This window comes from Solanum stenotomum, chromosome 3 (assembly GCF_019186545.1).
Source record: "Solanum stenotomum isolate F172 chromosome 3, ASM1918654v1, whole genome shotgun sequence".
Taxonomy (NCBI): Eukaryota; Viridiplantae; Streptophyta; class Magnoliopsida; order Solanales; family Solanaceae; genus Solanum; species Solanum stenotomum.
This window is the reverse complement of record NC_064284.1, coordinates 29,049,937-29,076,355: the sequence shown is the minus strand read 5'-3', so window position 1 is coordinate 29,076,355 and position 26,419 is coordinate 29,049,937. Positions and strand designations below refer to the sequence as shown.

General features: G+C 30.0%; 2 protein-coding genes and 2 pseudogenes across 3 annotated transcripts; 1 reads left to right on the top strand and 3 right to left on the bottom strand.

Moving 5' to 3' along the window:
• Window positions 1-2,152: 2,152 nt before the first annotated feature.
• On the bottom strand, window positions 2,153-5,658 carry LOC125857509 (pectin acetylesterase 11-like). 2 transcript variants are annotated; one of them, XM_049537113.1, is made up of 13 exons: window positions 5,648-5,658; window positions 5,382-5,545; window positions 5,209-5,291; window positions 4,961-5,087; window positions 4,808-4,887; window positions 4,630-4,716; window positions 4,425-4,549; window positions 4,271-4,328; window positions 4,123-4,176; window positions 3,955-4,032; window positions 2,642-2,723; window positions 2,410-2,549; window positions 2,153-2,311 (listed from the first exon to the last, which is right to left on the bottom strand). In XM_049537113.1, the coding sequence occupies exons 2-13, from the start codon at window positions 5,542-5,544 to the stop codon at window positions 2,153-2,155; spliced, it is 1,236 nt and encodes a 411-aa protein (XP_049393070.1). In that variant the 5' UTR covers window position 5,545; window positions 5,648-5,658. The 2 variants fall into 2 exon arrangements, with proteins under 2 accessions (XP_049393070.1, XP_049393071.1); XM_049537114.1 differs by having other exon boundaries at window positions 5,644-5,656.
• Window positions 5,659-12,045: 6,387 nt separating this feature from the next.
• LOC125858847 (beta-D-glucosyl crocetin beta-1,6-glucosyltransferase-like) lies at window positions 12,046-14,314 on the top strand. The gene is made up of 2 exons (XM_049538631.1): window positions 12,046-12,749; window positions 13,624-14,314. The coding sequence occupies exons 1-2, from the start codon at window positions 12,046-12,048 to the stop codon at window positions 14,312-14,314; spliced, it is 1,395 nt and encodes a 464-aa protein (XP_049394588.1).
• Window positions 14,315-16,507: 2,193 nt separating this feature from the next.
• Window positions 16,508-19,826, bottom strand: LOC125858846 (uncharacterized; annotated as a pseudogene).
• A 75-nt stretch (window positions 19,827-19,901) lies between these two features.
• LOC125858845 (uncharacterized) lies at window positions 19,902-25,999 on the bottom strand (annotated as a pseudogene).
• Window positions 26,000-26,419: the final 420 nt, after the last annotated feature.

The window sequence follows — 26,419 nt, the reverse complement described above, 5'->3', positions numbered from 1 at the left end:
TATCGGTGCTCAATACTATTCTCAAAATATACTTAGCTCATATGTTTGTAAAAACAAAACTCTTTCTTTGGTTTGAGATAATTACTCAAAAACTTAGCTTAAAAGCTCTCTTGGAAATCTCAGTTTCCTTTCTTGCTCAATTGTGAAAACATTTCAACTCTTGGGAATACTTAGTTTCTGAATAATCTTTGAAGAATGAACGTTACTCTTACTCTTTACTGAAAACTAGCTCAAAAGCTCTTTTGGGAATCTCAGTTTCCTTTCTTGTTTAAATGTGAAAACATTTACTCTTTGGGAATACATAGTCCCGATATACTCTTTTGAAGAAATGTACTTCAAACTTTACTCATTACTCAACTCAAAACTCAAGTCTTAAAACAAAGTTAAAATATTTGTAAAAGACTTTTGGAAAACTTTATGAACTTCTTTTCTTAACTTGACTCTTGACTTCTCTTGACTTGACTCTTAACTTCTCTTGACGTGACTCTTAACTTTCCTTGAATTAAATTATGGATTCAAGGATTGTGATTTGTGATAGGAAAGAACTCATGATGTTTAGGAATGATTTTAGATAGCTAAACATCATACTTGATCAAGAAATCACTGCCTGGAAACTAGTCCGTGACGCGGAGATATATTTAAATTTTTGGTCACGAAATAACTTTTGAGGCAGAGAGTCTGTGACCTCGCCACGACGCGAAGGGAAAATTACATTTCTGAGGAATAGGTCTGCGTCGCGGACCTGGTACCCAATTTCTTCGACTTGTTCCTTCTTCGTTTTCTAACCCCAATATGCCTAAACTCAGTTCTTTTTGTCAAATTTCCTTTAGATTCAGATACCCAGTATGTATACACAAGAATCTTACTCAAAAAACTCAAGGAAACAACATTTTAACCTCAAGGAACTCCTCAATCTCAACCCAACTCAAGAACGAAGGCCAATTTCAAGAACACCATTCAAGATTCATTAACTTTCAACTTTCTAGAACAAACTTCGCTGAAATAAACATGATTGGCGCATGGGTGAACGAACCCAACACTATGAAAGACTCACATACCTCATAGGGATCACTCCTTGACCAATTCCACGAGCCTAGCTTCAAGAACTTGACGATTCCTTGCTCCTTTTCCTCTTCTTTTCTCTTCTCTCAAAACCCTAACTTGTTTCTCAAAAGCGTAAACTGAATCCAATTAGTTTAGACCCCAACTTAATTACCAAAAACGAAATTACTTAATTGGGTGGTGAAAAGACCATAATGCCCTTCTAAAATCCGGATTGGACTTTCCTTATTTGAATAGCCCAACTTCCAATGGGCACAACTCACTCATACGAACTCAGAATCGCGCAAACTCGGTGGCGTTGGAAAGATTATTCCAAGATCTTTCCGACGATTTCTAGAAACACACCTAACTCATCCTGAGCTAGGAGTTATGGTCGTTTGAAGTTGACCAAAAACTCAAACTTAACTTAACCAATTTTTCATACTTTTATTATTTCCAAAAATCACTTTTTCTAGTTCTTTCAATTTGCGAGATGTTACATTTTGCTTGGAGGAAAATGCAAAGTTTTTGATATATATATATATATATATATATATATAACTAAAGGTGAAGTTATATGCATTCATGAATCATGAAGGGAAAAAAAATATTTAATATGATTACTAAAAAGGGAATTTATCGATAACCTTATGATATATATATATATATATAAAATCAGAATACATAGGTAAAACATTACCCTAGCCTCTGTCCCCAATTCATGTCAATGTTTCATTTTTTACAAGTCATAACTAATTTTTTAAATTATTATTAATATAATAATTAAATTAAATATAATAGCCTCGTTCACTACGTTTTTGTTGTCATTTAAAAAAAAAAAAACTCAAGCTAAATTCAAACTAGCAACCTTAAAGTATACAAGGTCAAAACCATCAAACCCGAGTTATAACTTTTGTCATGTTAATATGATTAAAAAATGTACATAATATAGATAAATATTAATATAATAATTTGACTTGATCTCGAGAAATGAAGCATGAAATTAGGACGGATGGAGTAAATAAATAGAGACAACAAAGATTTTTGCATTCATCTTTATGAACTTTATTTAATTATGTATATCAAATTGGAAACATTAAAAATATTTAGGTTAATGAAACTTTGGTAGATGGCGCATGTTCTTCTTTAATTTGGCTTTACGTTCCTTTTCTGCAAGTGCTCCTAGAGCAGAAATCGGCAATTCATGTTCATGTATCACATACGTGTAGTTCCGATCGTAGAACCAATCAGCAAATGCCTTCGATAGAGTCTGCGTATATTAAACAATCAAATTATACATATATGTATACTTATTAGAACAATGTACGTAACGTTTTTTTTTTAATAAGACATAAATTAAATACGTACCAAGTTGTTAATTGTAGTGATATTAAAAGGAGACCACCAAAATTGGACTTGGCTATGATGATTGAATGAATCAATGAAAACTCCTTTTAATTTTGGATTAGTTGGTTTGGGCAAAGCATTCAAGAATCGCGATCTAAACTCTGAAATATATTGAATTCACAAGTATTAATAAAATTTTACATAATTAATTAAAATTATATTTTTTATTCATTGATATATTTATAGTACTGACCTAAAAAGGTTTGGTTCGTAGTTGCAGTGCAATTTGAAGAACCAATGCAAGTATTTATCCCAACAGCTATACTATTGTTTATCTGCAAAACAACTCATGCACATTAGTTGAAATTAACACATATTTAAAAATCTTTTGAATTCATGAAATAAGTCTTGATGCATGGTCAATTACACTATACATGCATTTTACATATATTTTATATTACTCTCTCCGTTTACTTTTAATTGTCATACTTTCCTTTTTTAGGGTAAATTATAAGAACTTTGACTAACATTTTATAATGTGTTTTTTCATGATTTGATACGCAAAAAAATGAAATTTATGGTACTTTTTATATAGTTTTTGAATATCTAAGTTTTTTGTTTAAAATATTGAATTAATGTAATCTAATTTGTCTTTGCAAATTAGTCAAATTGACTTTCAAAAGTGCAACACGACAATTAAAAGTGGACGGAGGGAGTACTATAGTAAGTAGACGAATAAAAACTACTCTCTATGTTCCAATTTATATGACACATTTCGTTTTTTCAAGAGTCAAACAGTTTAAATTTGATCGAAAATTTGTTCATAGAATTTTCAAATTTTTAAAATGAAATTTATATATTGGGAAAATGCATAAGTACCCCCCCAGCCTATGCCCGAAATCCCAGAGACACACCTAACCTTTACTAAGGTCCTATTACCCCCCCGAACTTAATTTAACTATAATATTCTACCCCTTTTCGGCCTACGTGGCACTATCCTTGAAAAAAAAGTCAACATGCGCTGGGCCCACAAGATAGTGCCACGTAGGCCAAAAAGGGGTAGNTTTGACTAACATTTTATAATGTATTTTTTCATGATTTGATACGCAAATAAATGAAATTTATAGTATTTTTCATATAATTTTTGAATATCTAAGTTTTTTGTTTAAAATATTGAATTAATGTAATCTAATTTGTCTTTGCAAATTAGTCAAATTGACTTTCAAAAGTGCAACATGACAATTAAAAGTGGACGGAGGGAGTACTATAGTAAGTAGATGAATAGAAACTACTCTCTATGTTCCAATTTATATGACACATTTCGTTTTTTCAAGAGTCAAACAGTTTAAATTTGATCAAAAATTTGTTCATAGAATTTTCAAATTTTTTAAATGAAATTTATATATTTGTAGTTTACGTAAAAAGTACTATAAGTCACAACAATCGATAATTCAAAAAATTTAAAAGATATATAAAAATTTACGGTCAAAGATAAACTTGTTTGAATTTGAAAATTCGAAATGTATCACATGAATTAAGACAGAGGAGTAATGAATATGTAATTACCTGATATTTATCATATGCTGAAGAGGCAATGAAAAGGGGTGTCTTGACATATTGTTGCATGTTCTCTGGGAAGAAGCACTGCACAATCATATATATATATAAGTGTTGTGATTACTTTACTGGTAAAAAATTAACACAATAATATAATTATATTAATTAAAATTATACCAATTCTGGACTCATCTTTGAAGTGCATTCTTTAGGTAACGCCTTGGCAGATCCCTACAATAGCTCAGATAAATAATAAGTAACTTATAATAATGATAAAGACAAAAAATTAATGGAATAATTAACTAGTTATAAGGATTTTAATTACATGTAAAGTAACAAGTGCTGTATAAAGTTCTGTAAAATTTGCACGAAAAGGCTCCTTGCTGTAATTAGAAAGAGAGACAAAGTTAGATCGAAATATACAACAACAACACTCCCAGTGTAATCCGACTAAATTTATGTGTAAAAATGCGACTTACGCGTTGATAAAATAACCAGCATCATTCATACATTTCACTCTAGGAGTATTTGGCAATAATGTACGAAAATAATCACAATATAACATTGCTGGAAATCCTCCTGCAGAACTTCCACTAAGAAGAGCCTGCAATTATTAATATGAAATCATTAATACTAAATATATCTTCTTATTGCTTATATATATTTTAATTAAAATTTACTCACACTTTTGGCTGTTTTTAATCCTTTTTCTAAAAGTTCATCCATCACTGCCTTAAATATTCTTGCACCTCTGAAATGAAGTTTGGTAGCCTAACAAACAAGGAAGTTGTTATGTCATTAAACTTTTACATTACAATAATAATAACTATGTCTCAGTCTTCTAAATTAGACTTTCACGTACGGGATCGACGTATTCGACATCTCCGGTGAATCCTCCACCATCACAGTATCTAATAAATACTTTGTTCCAATTGTAGAATTCTGCAAATTATAATTAAATATTATTGTGTTCAACTATATATAATTAAGTATGATAACAAATAGTAATTAGAACCTGGATTTCCACTTTGATTCTTGCTAAACATTCCTGTAAACCACCATGAATTCATAAGATTTGAAGAACCAAATTCAGATTTGGAACGTTCTAGACAAGCTTCAACGGTTCTGCACCATTCTCCCCCCTAATAACAACAATGTCAAAATTGAAACAAAATAATTCTTCGAAATATATGTACTATATTCATAACCAATTAGGGGCCGCAAAATTAGCTCATGAACAATAAATATGTGTACTTGACTTACTGAAAGTTGAACGAGCCAGGTTTGGGCTCCATCTCCAAATCCTGGTTCAAAATGATATGCTGGAGGTGATCCATCCAAGCACACTGCCACAATAAACAAGTTTATTAACAAAAATATATGTCTTACATTAATTTTATTTTTTTTGAATTAATAAGTGAATTAAGGAAATTAACCTGCTCCTTTTGACACAGCATTTTTAACGATTGTTTTTGAGACATGATATGCCTCATCTAAGTACGGTGTCACATTTTCTTTAGTAGATGACACAGTATTGATAATAGCCAATGAACAAATAAATAAGCATAAAACTTGAAGGTATGTGTTGGCCATCATCATCCTATAAGACATAAAACAACAAAGAAAAATGAGAAGCTGATGATATCATGAATATACAAGTACATATGCATGTTTGAGAATATAAAAGGAACTCTACACCTACTTTTTAATATATTTGTTGTAAATTATTTAATTATTCATCCCAAATTTTGATCTATATATAACTTTTTATGGAGATAATCTATGGTTAAGAATGTAGTACGAAAACGAAGGTAGATTATAGACGAGAAAAATACTAGCACCACAATTTTCTTGTAACCACAAGATTTGTAATGCCAACAATTTCTATTTGCATGATGTTGTTATATGAGGCGTTTATGGAACACATTGTTATTGGTAACCATTACTTACACGTGTGATTCCAAATTTAACTACTTAAAAATAATTAAAATTCTAAAAAAAAAACTATAAATCAATTAATTCATCAACTTCCTAGAAGATTGTGAACTAGTACAAATTTAACTACTTAGAAAAAATTAATATTCTAAAAAAAACTATAAATCAATTAATTCATCAACTTCCTAGAAGATTGTGAACTAGTACAAATGCATTTATACAATACTATATTAGTGTAATGGTACGTAGAAAAAGGATCGAGGTTCACGATTAGCAAAATCTATTAACTATAAAATTATTATTTTACCCTTAATGAAATGATTTACAGACACACAAATTTAGATCATTTATTTTGGACCACAAATTTTAAAAGTCTTCATTTCTTTCTTAAACTCCGTGCTGAATCAAACTACTTCACGTAAAATGGAACGGAGGGAGTAATATATATGATTCTTATTAATGAATAGTGTCCACACAGAGTTCGGTGTTTTACTAGCTAGTGCAATCTAGTATCAAATATCATACAAAGAAAGCAATTTTTCTATACTCTTATCAATGTTATTGACTAACGATGACAAATCGTTCTTCTTAATTGTGCCTTATGGGCATGTGTCACGATTTAAAATTTTGGGATCATAATTAGAGGTGGATCTAGGATTTGAAGATTATGTGAGCCATCATATTATGTTGATTAAACCGATCAAATATTTGACTTATTTTGACCTTGTAAATAGCATATTGGGATGACTTCGATCTGGTTATTCATCCTTTTAGTTTATCATGACAAATAGATCAAACCAGAAATATAATGATAACCTATAGCGCAAAGAATTTTCTTTTCCAACAATAACTATTCATTTGTATATAATTGCACCCGACAAGTTTTCTTATTCTAAAAACATTCAATGAGGGCATAATTATCTATATTTATAAATAGGGGCTTAGCTAGAGCTATTCCAGGGTGTCTAGTCGAAAAATTACGTTGTATATATATGTCAAAATTCTACTTTTAAAGGATATATATTTAAAGTTGGACACCCTTGACAAAAGTTATGACTTTGGTGTAGTGGTAACCCCAAATAGAGCACAATATTTTTTTTGTTTTATTTTGACAGTCACACACCATTATTCTTGGACACCCTTAATAAAATTTTTGGCTCTGTCACTGTTTATAAATACTTCACGCTCTATGTAACAAACTAATTATATATAAAGAAGCCGGAGAATTTCACATACATAATTTTATTTAGTAATAGTAACAAACGAAGTATTGACTCACACCAACTTAAAAGCTAGAAAGGCCAAGAAAATCAAATGAGATTTCAGTATAGTTTTCATGTCTTAAATTATCATGGTCAAAACTTGTTTTTTTCATATGAATTCACTAATTTAGATAATAGAACAAAGAGTAAGAGAAACTCACTATCGAATTTTTGAAATTTTGAAGAAAAGAAAGGAGCTAGAAAGAATTACTTGGAAAAAGGAAATTATTAGTCCTTCTGAATTTTGCCTCAATTACATTGCTTGTAATTTATTGTCTAATTATTACTCCCTTCGTCCCAATATTTTAAGGATAGACTAAAAAGTAAATTGTATCACATAAATCCAGATGGATGGATTGAAATAATTGTTTATGCTTTTAAAAGCAATACAAATTACAACAAAAAAATGTCAACAAAAATCAAATTTAAGACTTCTACAACTTGAAATCATATGGATATGATCTTCAGAAATATGACTATATATCATATTAAAGATCACATCTATGTTATGATGATAAAATAATGTCTATTAAGATCATATGTTGCCCGTGGCCTAATGGTTATGCCGCTAACTCCTATGATTTATATATATTAATTATTATTTTGATTTATTAAAAAGTGAAATTTTGTGTTGGATCAATATACCTGGTAGATTGAATAATAATAATATGTATTGGTGAAATAATAAGTAAGTTGATGGAATCCATGACTCGATAGAGATTAATGATATGCCTTTTTGAGAAGCTTATAAATTTTAATCGTGACAACCTTGCAAGTGGATTTATGAGACAGGGACCAGACTATAGAGCCTAATTAAAAAGAATTTGGGCTTGCTTTTTCAATTCACATCTATGAGCAAGGATTTCTCTATCTCTTGCTCGCGTCGATCGGACTCTGACAGCTTAGGGAAGGATGTTCTAATATTATACAATAGCCATAAACGGAATCTTAAGAAGCAGAAAATCTTTCTGGAAAGAAGTAAGAAGCAATCATCAATTCTTCGAAAATATATTCTATTACCGATACATGAAATAAGTTAAGAGGTGCTCTAAAGGAAATTAATCATTGAATTAAATTCGTCAGTAATTTAATTTATTGATTAGTATATGTAATCTTAACATGGGGAATCACATAAGTGTTTAATGGGGAATTTCAAAATATAGTGTAATTACGAGTTTCTAGTGGAAAGATTTGTAATTTATTATGGTGAGAATAATTTAAATTGATTGTTTGGAATTATTTCCATAATAGGAAGCCTCATTAATTAATTTTGTGGTCCATACATGATACAGTTCTCATATTTAACTAGAACTCAGAATCATATTTCTATGAAAAAAGGAAGACTAACGTTAGTTTCTTGTTTTCTTTAAAGAAAAGTGTGGGTTTGTCTTCTCCTTTTTGGATTGGGAAGAAACCTTTATAAGTAGGGTTTTTTTAACCTAGAAAAAGAATAAGTTTTCTATACATACTGTTATCTAACTTGTGGATTCAATTGAAGGTATTTTTTCACGCTTCAAGAGGTAATTCTTGAATCTAATTTCAGCATGTTGATGTGTTCTAACATGATTATATGTATTCTAGCATAAAAATATTGGTCATCTATTATTCATGTAAGCAGTATGATTTTTATACGCTTCCGTTGTGCATATAATTTCCAACATGGTTGTTTGAATATCTTGATGACTTTGTAGTTGTTTATTTAGACTATATTGTCATATATAGTCAAACGTTGGATGAACATGTGAAACACTTGAGTATGATTCTGTCTCGGTTGAGGGATTATACACTTTATGTAAAAATGGAGAAATGTGAGTTTGCTCAAAAAGAGATAAAGTTTTTGGGGCATCTAGTTAGTGAAAATCAGGTTCGAATGGATCCTAAGAAAGTGCAGGCTATTGTTGATTGGCAGGCACCACACAACATGAAGGATTTGAGATCGTTCTTAGGGTTGACTAACTATTATAGAAAATTTGTTGCTGGTTATTCGAAAAGGGCAACAACTATGACTGATTTATTGAAGAATGATGTCAAATGTGTATGGTCGGTGAGATATGAATAAGCTTTTCAGAACTTGAAGGAAGTTATTGCATCAGAGCAAATACTTAAGCGGTATAATTTTAGAATTACCGTTTGAAGTGCATACTGATGCGTCGGACAAGAATGTTTGGGGCGTATTGGTGTAATAGGGTCATCATGTGACCTTTAAACGTGGAAAGCTGAATGATGTGAAGCAAAGGTATTCCACTCATGAAAAAGAGATGGTTGTAGTTGTACATTACTTGCAGGTTTGGAGGGTATACTTGTTGGGTACTCGCGCTGTGGTGTGGACTAATAATGTGGTAAATGCATTCTTCAAGATGCAAAAAAAGTTAAGTCCAAAGCAAGCAAGATGGCAAAATATGAATTTGTGTGGGAACATAAGCAGGGAACGCACAACCAAGTTGCGAATGCCTTAAATCGGAAAAAGGTATTTGTTGTCGTGTATTCTATTTCAAAATTTGAGACTGATTTCTTAGACAAGATCAAATTATGTGCTTTGAACGACTCATTATTTGTCAAGTTCAAGATGGGACAATGAGTTGGTACTAGACCGAAGATGATTTGCTATATTTTAAAGGGGGGAGGATCATGGTACCGAATGGTGATGGGCTGCGTAAAGACTTAATGAAAGAGGTGCATGACACCACTTGAGTTGGTCATCCAGGTGTTGAATGGATGTTGGCTCTACTGTTCTGAATTTATTTTTGGCCAAAGATGGAAGATGATATAAAGACATATGTGAAGACTTGTCATATTTGTCAAGTGGACAAGACTGAACGTAAGAAGAAAGCTAGTTTGTTGTAGTACTTGCCTATTCCAGAACGACCATGGTTGTCGGTAAGCATGAATTTTATTTTGGATTTTCCTAAGGTTGATGGCATGGCATCTATTATGGTGGTAGTAAACAGGTTTTCAAAATACTTTGTTTTTATTGTTGCTCCTAATTTATGTTCGTATGAGGTTTTTGCAGAATTATTTTATAAGTATGTGGTTAAGTACTTTGGTGTCCCAGCTGATATTGTGAGTGATACAGATATTCGATCCACGAGCAGATTTTGGATAGCTTTGTTCAATATGATGAGAACTGATCTGAAACTTTCTACTGCAAATCATCCACAAACAGAAGGACAAACGAAAAGGATTAATCACTTGCTAGAAGAATATTTGAGGCACTATGTGATGGCGAGCCAGTGAAATTGGGTTCCATTGCTTGACACTGTGCATTTTTGCTATAATCTTAACAATAATAGACCGAATGATGATTCTTGTTATTTTTTGGATAGTATAAAGATGTTTTTTGCTCACTTAGATAATATAAGTTGAGGGATGATTTTGGCCCATTCCCTTGGTGAGAATAATAAATTTAAAAAGTAATGATATGATTATAAATTTTACTTATATATGAACTAAATGACCAGTAGAGATAAATGTAGAGTTGTTTTAACAAAATATAAATTTATGTGTCAATTTTTATCATATTATGAAAATCTAAAATCATGATTTTTTTAAAAATATAAAATTTCATCTCATAATATAAAATCATGAGATGAAATCAACGTAAATCATATATCCAAACATTAATTTGATCTTACAATCTCATATCGTAATATAACAACACATGGTCAAACGCCTGCTTAATATAAAGAATCAAATAAAAGTGGCAAAGTAAATTTAACTTTATCATCATACAAATATACTTCATAAGAAATCAATTACTAATTTAAACATTATTCCATTCTCATAGATTTTGCCGCTCCAATCATAACCTCGATCATGCAACATTTTTTTGGCCATGGATAAAGCCTGCACAAAGATTATACCGTCTCAATTTTGTTTAGTTATTTTCAATTTATGATATATAATAAGTTATAGATATCTATTTAATGGTAAATCATATCACTATGAGTAAATTGAACTTTTAAAGTTGATTTTTTACTATTTATAAAAATGTACTAATTTATTTTGGGGCTGATTAAAAAAAAAATGAACTTTTCGAGGCGGAAATGATGAACTGACTCCATTACAGTGGAGCTTTCTGGAGAGAGAAATAAGAAACAATTTTATTATCAGACTGAGAAGAAATGAATTGTTGTTACAAAATATCTGGCCATGCCTACATATACAGTTGTGTGAGGCTCAACTACCTATTATTGAAAATACATCATAAATATCAGGTCAGGCCCAATACAAGTATGGAGAAATAATATCAGGATCCACTAACTCCAACAGTAACATAAATTTAAGAAAAATATATAAAAGGAAATAATTAATAAAAATATTTTTTTATATTTTAATTTATTATCTGATTTAATTTAACATAAAATAAAGGTATGTAAATATTCAAAATATCTCGTAAATATAAAAAGAAAAATAATAGAGAAATCATCATTTTGTTAGAACGTATCACAAGTTGAATCATTTCTGGTCTCTTGCTCTCATCTGTATACCCTTCTCTTGTGACACGTTTTCTTGTTTTTCCCTTTTGCTGCCACGTTACAGGTTTTAAAACTCAGTTCGTCAACAAGATAAAGCTTAAAAGCATATACTCATTCCGTCTCATTTTATATAAATTAATTTAATTATATATAAAATTTAAGTAAAAAAATAATAATTAAAATTTATGATCAAAAATAAATATTATATCTTTCAGTTAAATTACTACTTAATATAAAAGTGTATCAATTTTTTTAAAATTAACTAAAACAAATAAGTCGTATAAAATGGAACAAAAGCTAAGGGAGTATATATCTTGTATAAAATGAATACATGTCCTAAATTATACAAATGTTTCATATTGTTCATGGTGTAATAATTTCATTTCTCCCTTTTTGTTTGTGAATAAAATAAGAGTTCCAAACTTTGCATGGATAGAAGAAATAGAAGCATTAGAATAGCAATGTTACCATGGCTAGCTCATGGTCACATCACACCTTTTATAGAGCTAGCCAAAGCACTTTCAAATAGAAATTTCTACATCTACATATGTTCTACACAAGTCAATATCAATTCATTTAAACAAACAATATCTGAAAAATACTCAATTTCAATAAAAATAGTAGAAATTCATCTTCCAAATCTACCAAACCTTCCTCCTCATTACCACACAACTAATGGCCTTCCACCTCATCTCATGTCAACTCTAAAAAATGCAATGGACATGGCCCAACCTAGTTTTTACCATATCCTTACTACTTTGAAACCAGATTTGGTTATCTATGATTTTCTTCAACCATGGGTTCCAACTATGGCTGCTTCACTTAATTATATACCTTCTGTTCTGTTTTTAACCCCTGGTGCAGCAGCAGGTTCTTATCTTTTTCATATTGGTAAAAAGAAACCTGTTTCTGAATACCCTTTTCCAGCTATTTACTTAAGAGATTATGAGTATGAGAGGAATAGATGTATGTTTGAACCAACTGAAGAGGATGAGGGTAATGATGGATTTACAGATACTCAGAGAAGAGTCAATGGATGCTTAGATGGATCATCTCAAATCATATTGATCAAGTCAATTAGACAACTAGAAGGAAAATACATTGATTATCTCTCTAATGTACATAATAAGAGGTATGTTTCTCTTATACACTTTTTAGTCAAACTTCGTCCCTATTTATTTCTCTTTCAACAAGAATAACTTAGTTTCAGGTTTACTTTTTCATATTTTTAATTATATTATACTATAATATAAGATTCACATGTGTTTTTCTTGGAATTACATTACTATTAAGGGATATTTCAGTCATTTAAATATTGAAAAACAATCTGTAATAATTTATATATTTAGAAATTATGGAAAAAAGAAGAGTGCAACTCAAAATAGTCAATCATATAAACAACATATAAAAGAATTAATCATTAAACTAAAATTTGATTGACTCTCTAAATTTAATATGTGTCACCACTCACCTAGACACCTAATTAGGGCAAAGGAAATAACATATATTATTTAAAATGACTAAAAAATATTATAAACTGAGTAATTAACCACTTAAAAATTTAAAAGACATAAAATATTTGTGGCACATAAATTGTAACATAAGGAGTTTAGTTACATAAAATATTTGAAATTTTATTTAATATCACATAAATTGAGACAAGAGAATAATAGCACGGACCCCAATGTCTAATATCTTTAATATTTTTTCTGTCCCATTTTAGGTGAGGTAATTTGATTCGGCACGGAGTTTAAGAGAGAAAAAAAGATTTTTAAAATTCATGATAGAAATTTGTGTGACTATAAATTATTTTATTAAGGATAAAATAGATATTTTAAAATTAAATTGTTAGTTAATATATAAATATGTTGTTTTTTTTTTTAAAATTGACTAAAAGGAAAGCAAATCCTGGGTTAAAAGTTTTGATTCCGCCACGAGTCAAAATTGAAGCTATTTAAACTTATGTGAAATGGAGAGTTACTAAAAAAAAGCCATGGCACTTGCAGGTATGTTCCAGTTGGACCTCTAGTTAGATCACCAGAAACAGAGACTGAACATTCAGAGATCATGGACTGGCTAAACAGTAAAGAAAGATGTTCCACAGTTTTTGCTTCATTTGGGACTGAATATTTCCTATCCAAGGAAGAAACAGAAGAACTGGCTCTTGGTCTAGAGCTTAGCAAGGTGAATTTCTTGTGGGTAATTAGATTCCCAGTTGGACAAAATATGAACCTTGAAGAAGCTCTTCCAAAGGGTTTTCTTGAAAGAGTTGGAAACAGAGGAAAAGTAGTACAAGGATGGGCACCACAGTTAACAATATTAAGCCATTGGAGTATAGGAGGATTCGTGAGTCACTGTGGATGGAGTTCTATAATGGAAGGACTTAAACTTGGTGTTCCAATTATAGGAATGCCAATGCATCTTGATCAGCCATTAAATGCAAAGTTGATAGTTGATTCAGGGGTAGGGGAAGAGGTTGTTAGGGACAAAAATGGAAATGTTGATAGGCATGAAGTGACAAAGGTTATTAGGGAAGTGGTGGCAGAGAAAAGTGGGCAAAGATTGAGAAAAAAAGCAAGAGAGTTCAGTGAGATAATGAAGAGTAATGGAGAGAGAGAAATAGATGAAGTTGTCAAAGAATTGCTCAACCTTTGTAAGCCAATAACAAGACAGGACTCTGTTGAAATGCTTTGCTAAATTTTCCCTTGTTTTTTTTTCTTTCCTTTTTGTTTTTGTAATTTACTTTTTTCCAGCAAATAATGGAGACAACAACACATATAGATTGCAATAGATGTTATGTAATACTTACGGGGTTGTTTAATCCGGAGTACGTTATTTTGGAATTAATAATTTTAAATTCTGTGTATGGGATAATTTTTGGGAAAATTATCAAAACAACAATATTTTAGTCTTTAGTGGGACTTCTTAGCAACATTTTAACTATTTATTAAAAATGATAATATTTTAGATTGTTAAAAGGATGAATTATGTATTTATTTTATTTTGATTAATTTGTAAGAATATAAATACTTAATAATAAAATAGAGAAAAACTTTGAACATAAAACATCAAATAAGGATAAAACAATTTTATAACTTATTCAGTTATGTTTTAAAAAGCGGGGATGTTGTCATTATTTCTGTGGAGCGTTTTTTTGCTCTTTCATTCTTAATAATTCCAAAAAAATAATTTGCAAAAAAAGTTGTCTCCCTAATCATTCAATTGATAATATTCTTAGCTTCTTCGAATCGAATTCGACATATTCTTAAAGTGGATGTTTTCGAATTTCACGACTATAATTTCGTCAGTTCCATTGAATAGCAAAATTTTTGACATCAGGTATTTTTTTTTTTTGTTGTTTAATTTGAATCGGTGAAATCTTTGTATGGTTTAAAATTTTTATTAAAATTTCGACGTCAGTTTCATTAAAATCAAGAAAAATTACATCAACACGCTGAGGAACAATCATATATTTTGTATTCAATATATGATGCATAAGGCTTGAAAGTGCTTGATTCTTTTTTAGTTTCATAATTGTTTTCTTTTTATTTGAAGGCATACAATCTTTTTTTGTATCCCATTATGTTTAATGTAAATATTAACAATATGAAATTGTATATTTTTTTAGTTTTGAAGTAGTTGTTAATGTATGCATACAACTTTATAAAGGTTAAAAATCATAAATAAATTAAGAATTGTATACTAATATTTGTTGCCTTTTTGTAAAATCTGGATACAATTAAATATTGGATTTAATTAAATATAGAACATGAGTGTGTGTTCTATATTTTTTTTTTTTGCAGCTATTGATGTTTGAGCGCACATTATATTTATGTAGTTGATTATTGGATACAATTTTTTAGTTTTAGAATACTGCGAATATGTGATTATCAAATATATATTTGTTAGTGTAGTTATGGGAAGCATTAGTTTTCTAATCATGCATTATGGGAGGGGGAACGAGGATAATTGCTACGTTGATTACACTATAGAAGCAATTGTGATAAAAGAATATGCGACATTTAGAGAATTATTAGATGTTGTTTCTAAGCAAATTTGTGTTGATTTGAGCTTCAACAGTGTGAAACTTAGGTATAAAATAGACGGTAGTAATGCACCTTTGGAAATACACAAAGACATGGGTGTGAGGGTGTATGTGTCTTTGAAGAAAGATAACAAGGAATTGTCAAAATATCCTCTATGTGTATCCGTATTTGTGAATGATTGTGAATTGGTTGATAGAAATATTTTGGTAGATGGATTTGAAATGTGTGGAATAGATGGAGGATATATAGTTGATACAGAAGCATTAATGCTTAGTGTGCCGAACAATAGCGATTACATGAATTGCGACATTATTACAAACACCAAACATAAGGTAATATTGGGAGATCAAGTTTATAAGGACAAGAAAACTTTAAAATTTGTGATGAAGCAATATGCAATTGAGCATAGATTCCAATGGAGAACAGATAGATCAAGTCAAACATGGTAAGTGTATTTGGGTTGGATTTCTTTTATAATTATATTTTCAATATGTTTTTTTTTTTACATAATATCAACATTTAATTTGTATTATACTAATTCTAATAGTATAATATTCAAACAGTTATACACTTATTTGTGTGTCTGAGAAATATGGATGGATGTTGAAGTCGTCAAGTATTAATAAATCTAGAATGTTTAGAATTAGAAAATCCGTAGATGATCACACATGTCCATTGAAAGATAACAATCTTATTGGAGGTATGATTCAACCCAAATTAGTTGATCATAAAAGGAAGTTAACGCCAAAGGATATACAAAAGTGAAAACTCCTTGTCAAATTCAAATGATAACGGTTAATAGATAAAATATTATGGCGGTTAATACGTGTAAGCATAAATTGTGTTAAGATTCCTGGATACAATTTGATCGAAAAAGACTACACTGAAAGTATATACATGTATAAAAATATAAATATCAGAGGCTTATAAAGGATAATGAATATCTATGTATTGAGTAGAAAATACAATAAAAAACTTGACTTACTTGGGGCACAACATTTTTTGTATCATTGACATACGGAATGTTGATAGTCTTAACAGAGAAATAAAAAGCCAAGAAACATGTAATCAAATGTTAATGGATACAACTTATAAAGGTTAATAAATTCAAATTGCGTAAAATACATCGTAATAATAGTCATGTATACAGTTTGATAAAAAATGATATATATATAAATTCATATTGAACCAAATTAATAAAAGATGCAATTAACTAAAAAACTACAAGTACCTCCAAATTCCCAGCTTCCAATTTGTCAAACTGAACTACCTGCACTTGATTTGATGGAGATTCAGGAAATGAAGTATATGGTGATCTATACCTTTCTTCATCGTTTAAATTTGAAGGGACAATGGGATCATCAGAATGTCTGACCTGTGTTATATTACAACATAATACATTAAAAATTAAAATACATTACATCATATTATTTGTTTATAACGAACATCTTGCTCAGTCTGTTTAGAATTAATGGTTGTCAGAACATTCTTGAAGTTATCGTTGATCAATTTGTGAATGTCAACAAACTCTTGTTTAACCTTAAAATATGACATAATAATGTAGCTTAATAAAAATTGAATATGCTAAGAAGTGTTAAACTGAGAAAGATGTATTAAATAGTAGATACTTCTTTTCTGAAATCTGACAACACTTTCAACCAGACTTGCATTTCAGATCTGCTTGCTCTTGAAATGTCAGAATCCTTCGATGTTGTATTAATTTGATCAGCATATACAGATTCAGTCTTCTTTAAAACAACCTTAGGTTTCTTCGATATCTTTTTGGATACAATATCCTTTTTGACCGACAGCTTAACAACAACACGAGGTTCCAACTATTGTGCAACTTGTTTGGATCCACCAGTCAACTGCTTCTTTGTCCTTTTTTCAACAAGCGACAATGAAGAACCAACTTTTTCTTTTCTTTTGACCTTTACTGTTTGTGGAGGAGGTTCTTGAAAATCATCGTCAAAATCTTTACTATGACTTATTACCTCATCTGGTTCATCTTTACTATGACTTATTACCTCATCTGGTTCATCATCTGATGAATCAGAATATTGAACTTCACCTTGATTCTCGATACCCTCCGGTGGCAATTGCAATACTGCAAGTTCCCTTTGATTGGGGATAATGTTCCTGAATTTAAACTGAACCACAAAAAATTTGTTACAATTTATAATAAAAAGAATAATAAAATTATACAACTTGACTTTTATTAAATATATTTCAGTTAAGTACCACTGAATATGTTCTTCATTAGTTTCTTGTATCTCGAAATCTCTTCGGCCATCTGCCAGTTGAGTAACCTCGGAATGTGGTCATTAACCTTTTGAGCAACTTGGTAGTCAATACTTGAGTTGCACTCATATAACCATACTTGAATGACAATTGGCATGTCACCGATTCTGTAAAACTGCTTTTCACTATCCATCTTCTAGCTCAACTCTTCATCAACAAGTAGAAAGCTTTATTCCCCATGAAAACTGACTGTACATACCGCTTTCAACCAGATCAAAATGTAATCTAGGAACTTTTTTGGTAACTCTTTCACCTGAAAAAATAACTGTTTGGATAAAGAATAATATGGCAAATTTCAAGCCATCTTGATCGTTATCACCCACACTTTCCCTCAAAACTCTCCATTATATCTACTTTTCTGATAAACTTTACACCCTGAAAATACTGTTCCATCAACTTGTTTGGTTCTGTTGTATCAAAAATGAAATCTTTTTCTTCTTTGACACAGTTTAATCCACTAATCAAAGCGAATTCTCTTAAAGTGAAACGAAGCGTAGATCCATTGACACGCATGACAAATGCTCGACGAGAACTGCAATTGAGTTCTAAAGCCATGCAACACCTATGTATTTGTCTGCGTGCACAACATCCATGCATTTGCATGTAATTACCAAAACCAGTGCTCTTGCGAAATACATTATAAGCATGCTCATGAAAATTTCTAATCAAGTCAGCTTTTATGCCATTGTTAAAGACACAATGGAGATGTGGAGCTTTTGTAGGTTGATTTTTGACATAAAATTCACTTGCATGCGCATGTTCAAATAAATGAATACATACTTCTATAATTACTAATATATAATTCTATTTCTAGATAACAAAATAGAATAAGAGAAACTACGTATACGACAAAGTGAAAAACATTATGAAAACTTGAATGTTCATTCTGATTTATGAAATATTAATGAGATAAAAAATTAATATGAAACCAAAAATAGAATGCATAATGAACTCATACTATAAATCTAATACATTGAAATACATAAAGTTGTTGAAAAAGTACAATATATTATACAACTATCTAATATAAGTATACAACTAGTTAGGGACAAATACATTGGCTAATAGAATACATTTTGGGGGTGGTGTTGAGATGGAAGTTGATGTTACTGGGGTTCTTTATATTGTAAAAAGTGATGCATCACAAGTCTGTTTGGCTCTAGTAAGCCTCCAATATGATGATGAGAGAGGAATTATTGAAAATTATCAGAAGAAGAATACTAGGGTCATATATGACATAAAACAATCACAAGTTAGATTTGCATAATAGACATGTAGTTTCTGAGTTTTCATCATGCATATAAGACAAAGTTATTTCCTGATATTCATCCTCTCAACAGGAAGTCAATAATGTGACGTTTTGGCAATGAAATTTTAAGAGTGATTCTTTTTCTAATATAAACAGGTCATAAAATGTTTCAATTGTACTATATATTTTTATATTTTTCTATAAGTACAATCCTTATACGTCATATGATATGTGTTTACATTGTTGCCAAGATATCTTTATATGTACAATACTATTCCTACTAACAAAAAAATGATGAAATTCTCTTTTGTTTGATGCTTAATCATCTCGTAAATTGGAAGAATATTGTGCAGATGAGGTTAAGTCAGAATTTGACATACCTCACAACTTTACAAGCATATAAAAACATGCATTATGCCAACACTAGAGTGTCAACAATAAACATGCAATCACATAATCAACAATAGACATAACATACATAAATAGTTTCAAAATAATTTAATACCTCTTCATTGCCATAAAGTAATACTTCATCAGTTCGATCTTTTCCTTGATCACTAGGTGTTTCAGAACACAAAATTCTCCCTTTTTTGGAAGAGCTCTCTTGTGCCATTCTACCCGCAGATCCTACATTTTCGAGCAACCTTTGGGTAATACAAAAATCAAATGAGGGAAATTCCCCAAAATTTTAAATATTATTTGGTATACCTCTAGTAATTCTGCTTGAATCAGTCAGACAATCAGATGCTTTCCCCCAAAATCTAAAAGCCTAAAAGCAAATTTCAATATTATCAAATATTAAAATGTATTGAATATCAAACAAAATTCACATATATATGAATTTCTAGAATCTACAAAATCTGAAAAATTAAAATAAAATCACAAAAAAAATTGAAAATCATAAATATATGATGAATATTTAAACAAAATCACATAAAAATTAGAAAATTCGACTGAAAATTCGTAAGGTATATAATCGGTGCTTTAAACATCAAATCAAAAAAATCAAAATGGATGATGAAAATTACTTTGCCAACCGAGAAATCTGCTTGAATTAATAAAGAGATTTCGTTTAACAATAAAGAAAATTTCTTGATGAACAACAATTTAGCCCCTTCAAGAAAGCTAAGCTTGAAACGTGAAATGTGGAAGAAACGTAAAATGTGTGGGAAGAAACTTGAATGTTGATGAAAAAGGATTAATTGTATTAGTTTTTTTTTTCACTTTAAACGTTATTGGTATATATTTTGGTCCAATAGGACCCTTTTCATAAATAAAATTAATTTAAAATACTAAAATCTGAATATATATTATTTTATAAAAATATTGTCATTCTGCCATTTTAAATAAATATTTTAAAGTGTTGTTATTTTAACTAATTATGTTAGGTATTATGACTTAATTGATAATTTTCCCAAAAAAAAATACCTGATGTCGAAAATTTTGCTATTCATTGAAACTGACGACATTATAGTCGTGGAATTCGAAAACATCCACTTTAAGAATATGTCTAATTTGATTCGAAGAAGCTAGGAATATTATCAATTGAATGATTAGGAAGACAACTTTTTTTGCAAATTATTTTTTTGGAATTATTAAGAATGGAAGAGCAAAAAAATGCTCCACAGAAATAATGGCAACATCTTCGTTTTTCAAAACGTAACTGAATAAGTTATAAAATCGTTTTATCCTTATTTGATGTTTTATGTTCAATGTTTTTCTCTATTTTATTATTAAGTATTTGTATTCTTACAAATTAATCAAAATAAAATAAATACATAACTCATCCTTTTAACAATCTAAAATATTGTCATTTTTAATAAATAGTTAAAATGTTGCTAATGAGTCCCACTAAAGTCTAAAATATTGTTGTTTTGATAATTTTTCCTTTTTTTTGTTGTTTATTTTGAATCGGTGAAATCTTTTTATGGTTTGAAATTTTTATTGAAATTTCAACGTCAGTTTCATTGAAATCAAGAAAAATCACATCAACAGGCTGAGGAACAATCATATGTTTTGTATCCAATATATGATGCATAAGGCTTGAAAGTGCTTGATTCTTTTTTTAGTTTCATAGTTGTTTTCTTTTTATTTGAATGCATACAATCTTTTTTTGTATCCCATTATGTTTAATGTAAATATTAACAATATGAAATTGTATATTTTTTTAGTTTTGAAGTTGTTGTTAATGTATGCATACAACTTTATAAAGGTTAAAAATCATAAATAAATTAAGAATTGTATACTAATATTTGTTGCCTTTCTGTAAATTCTGGATACAATTAAATATTGAATTTAATTAAATATAGAACATGAGTGCGTGTTCTATATTATTTTTTGAAGCTATTGATGTTTGAGCACACATTATATTTATGTAATTGATTATTGGATACAATTTTTTTTTGTTTTAGAATACTGCAAATATGTGATTATCAAATATATATTTGTTAATGTAGTTATGGAAAGCATTAGTTTTCTAGACATGCATTCTGGGAGATGGAACGAGGATAATTACTACGTTGATTACATTATAGAAGCAATGTGATAAAAGAATATGCGACATTTAGAGAATTATTAGATGTTGTTTCTAAGCAAATTTGTGTTGATTTGAGTTTCAACAATGTGAAACTTAGGTATAAAATAGAGGGTAGTAATGCACCTTTGGAAATACACAACGACATGGGTGTGAGGGTGTGTGTCTTTGAAGAAAGATAACAAGGAGTTGGCAAAGTATCCTCTATGTGTATCCGTATGTGTGAATGATTGTGAATTGGCTGATAGAAATATTTTGGAAGATGGATTTGAAATGTGTGGAATAGATGGAGGATATATAGTTGATACAGAAGCATTAATGCTTAGTGTGCCGAACAATAGCGATTACATGAATTGCGACATTATTACAAACACCAAACATAAGGCAATATTGGATGATCAAGTTTATAAGGACAAGGGAACTTTAAAAGCTGTGATGACGCAATACGCAATTGAGCATAGATTCCAATGGAGAACGGACAAATCAAGTCAAACATGGTATGTGTATTTGGGTTGGATTTCTTTTATAATTGTATTTTCAATATGTTTTTTTTTACATAATATCAACATTTAATTTGTATTATACTAATTCTAATAGTATAATATTCAAACAGTTATACACTTATTTGTGTGTCTGAGAAATGTGGATGGATGTTGAAGTCGTCAAGTATTAATAAAACTGGAATGTTTAGAAATAGAAAATTCGTAGATGATCACACATGTCCATTGAAAGATAAGGTGTATGATCAGCGACATGCAACAAGCAACCTTATTGGAGGTATGATCCAACCCAAATTAGTTAATCATAAAAGGAAGTTAACGCCAAAGGATATACAACCGTGAAAACTCCTTGTCCAATTCAAATGATAACGGTTAATGGATAAAATATTATGGCGGTTAATACGTGTAAGCATAAATCATGTTCGGATTGCTGGATACAGTTTGATCGAAAAAGGCTACATTGAAAGTATATACATGTATACAAATATAAATATCAGAGGCTTATAAAGGATAATGAATATCTATGTTTTGAGTAGAAAATACAGTAAAAAACTTGACTTTCCTGGGGCACAACATTTTTTGTATCGCTGACATCTGGAATGTTGATAGTCTTAATAGAGAAATAAAAAGCCAAGAAACATGTAATCAAATGTTAATGGATACAACTTTATAAAGGTTAATAAATTCAAATTGCGTAAAGTACATCATAATAATAATCATGTATACAGTTTGATAAAAAATGATATATATATATATAAATTCATATTGAACCAAATTAATAAAAGATGCAATTAACTAAAAAACTACAAGTACCTCCAAATACCCAACTTCCAATTTGTCAAATTGAACTACCTGTACTTGATTTGATGGAGATTCAGGAAATAAAGTATATGGTGATCTATACATCTCTTCATCGTTTAAATTTGAAGGGAAATTGGGATCATCAGAATGTCTGACCTGTGTTATATTACAACATAATACATTAAAAAAAATGAATAGTTGAAATACATTACATCATTTTATTTGTTTATAACGAACCTCCTGCTCAGTCTATTTAGAATTAATGGCTGTCAGAACATTCTTGAAGTTATCGTTGATCAATTTGCGAATGTCAACAAACTCTTGTTTAACCTAAAAATAGGACATAATAAGGTAGCTTAATAAAAATTGAATATGCTAAGAAGTGTTAAACTGAAAAATATGTATTAAATAGTAGATACTTCTTTTCTTAAATCTGACAACTCTTTCAACCAGACTTGCACTTCAGACCCGCTTGCTCTTGGAATGTCAGAATCCTTCGATGTTGTATTAGTTTGATATGCATATATAGTTTCAGTCTACTTTAAAACAACCTTAGGTTTCTTTTGTACCTTTTTGGATACAATATACTTTTTCATCGGAAGTTTAACAACAACATGAGGTTTCAACTTTTGTGCAACCTGTTTGGATCCATCAGTCAACTGCTTCTTTGTCCTTTTTTTAACAAGCGACAATGAAGAACCAACTTTTCCTTTTCTTTTGACCTTTACTGTTTGTGAAGGAGGTTCTTGAAACTCATCGTCAAAATTTTTACTATGACTTATTACCTCATTTGGTTCATCTTTACTATGACTTATTACATGATATGGTTCATCAGCTGATGAATCAGAATACTGAACTTCACCTTGATTCTCGATATCCTTTGGTGGCATTTGCAATACTGCAAGTTCCCTTTGATTGGGGATAATGTTCCTGAATTTAAACTGAACCACAAAAAAATTGTTACTATTTATAATAAAAACAATAATAAAACTATACAACTTGACTTTTATTAAATATATTTCAATTAAGTACCACTGAATATGGTCTTCATTAGATTGTTGTATCTCGGAATCTCTTCGACCGTCTGCCAGTTGAGTAACCTCAGAATGTGGTCATTAACCTTTTGAGCAACTTGAAAGTCAAAACTTGAGCTGCACTCATATAACCATACTTGAATGACAATTGGCATGCCACCGATTCTGTAAAACTATTTTTCACTATCCATCTTCTTGCTCAAACTCTTCATCAACAAGTAGAAAACTTTTTCCCCCATGAAAACTGACTGTACATACCGCTTTCAACCAGATCAAAATGTAATCTAGGAACTTTTTTGGTAACTCTTTCACCTGAAAAAATAACTGCTTGAATGAAGAATAATATGGCAAACTTCAAGCCATCCTGATCGTTATTACCCCACACTTTTTCCTCAAAACTCTCCATTGTATCTATTTTTCTAATCAACTTAACACCCTGAAAATACTGTTCCATCAACTTGTTTGGTTCTGTTGTATCAAAAATGAAATCTTTTTCTTCGCTGACACAGTTTAATCCACTAATCAAAGCGAATTCTCTTAAAGTGAAATGAAGCGTAGATTCATTGACACGCATGACAAATGCTCAACGAGAACTGCAATTGAGTTCTAAAGCCATACAACACCTGTGTATTTGTTCGCGTGCACAACATCCATGCATTTGCATGTAATTACCAAAACAAGTGCTCTTGCGAAATACATTATATACACGCTCATGAAAATTTCTAATCAAGTCAGCTTTTATGCCATTATTAAAGACACATTGGATATGTAGAGCTTTTGTAGGTTGATTTTTGACATAAAATTCACTTGCCTGCGCATGTTCAAATAAATGAATATATACTTCTATAATTACTGATATATAATTCTATTTCTAGATAAAAAAAAATAGAATAAGAGAAACTACGTATACGACAAAGTGAAAAACATTATGAAAACTTGAATGTTCATTCTGATTTATGAATATTAATGAGATAAAAAATTAATATTAAACCAAAAATAGAATACATAATGAACTCATACTATAAATCTAATAAATTGGAATACATAAAGTTGCTGAAAAAGTACAATATATTATACAACTATCTAATATAAGTATACAACTAATTAGAGACAAATACATTGGCTTTTAGAATACAGTTTGAGGGTGGTGCTGAGATGGAAGTTGATGTTACTGGGGTTCTTTCTTTGTAAAAAGTGATGCATCACAAGTCTGTTTGGCTCTAGCAAGCCTCCAATATGATGATGAGATAGGAATTATTGGAAATTACCAGAAAAAGAATGCTAGGGTCATATATGACATAAAACAATCACAAGTTGGATTTGCATAATAGACATGTAGTTTCTGAGTTTTCATCATACATATAAGACAAAGTTGTTCCCTGATATTCACCCTCTCAACAGGAAGTCAATAATGTGACTTTTTGGCAATGAAATTTTAAGAGTGATTCTTTTTCTAATATAAACAGGTCATAAAATGTTTCAATTGAACTATTTATATTTTCCTATAATTAAAATCTTTATACGTCATATGATATGTTTTTACATTGTTGCCAAGACATCTTTATACTGTACAATACTAGTCCTCCTGACAAAAAGATGATGAAATTCTCTTTTGTTTGATGCTTAATCATCTCGTAAATTGGAAGAATATTGTGCAGATGAGGTTAAGTCAGAATTTGGCATACCTTACAGTTTTACAAGCATATAAAAACATGTATTATGCCAACACTGGAGTGTCAACAATAAACATGCAATCACAAAATCAACAATGGACATTACATACAAAAATAATTTCAAAACAATTTAATACCTCTCCATCGCCATAAAGTAATACTTCATCACTTCGATCATTTCCTTGATCATCAGGGGTTTCAGAACACAAAACTCTCCTTTTTTTGGAAGAGCTCTCTTGTGCCATTCTATCCGCAAATCCTACATTTTCGAGCAACCCTTGGGTAATACACAAATCAAATGAGGGAAATTCCCCAAAATTTTGAATATTATTTGGTATACCTCTAGTAATTCTGATTGAATCAGTTAGACAATCAGATGCTTTCCCCAAAATCTAAAAGCCTAAAAGTAAATTTTGATATTATCAAATATTAAAATGTATTGAATATCAAACAAAATTCACATATATAGGAATTTCTAGAATCTTCAAAATCTGAAAAATTAAAATAAAATCACAAGAAAAATTGAAAACCATAAATATATGATGAATATTTAAACAAAATCACATAAAAATTGGAAAATTCGACTGGAAATCCATAAGGTATATAATCGATGCTTTAAACATCAAATCAAAAAAATCAAAATGGATGATGAAAATTACCTTGCC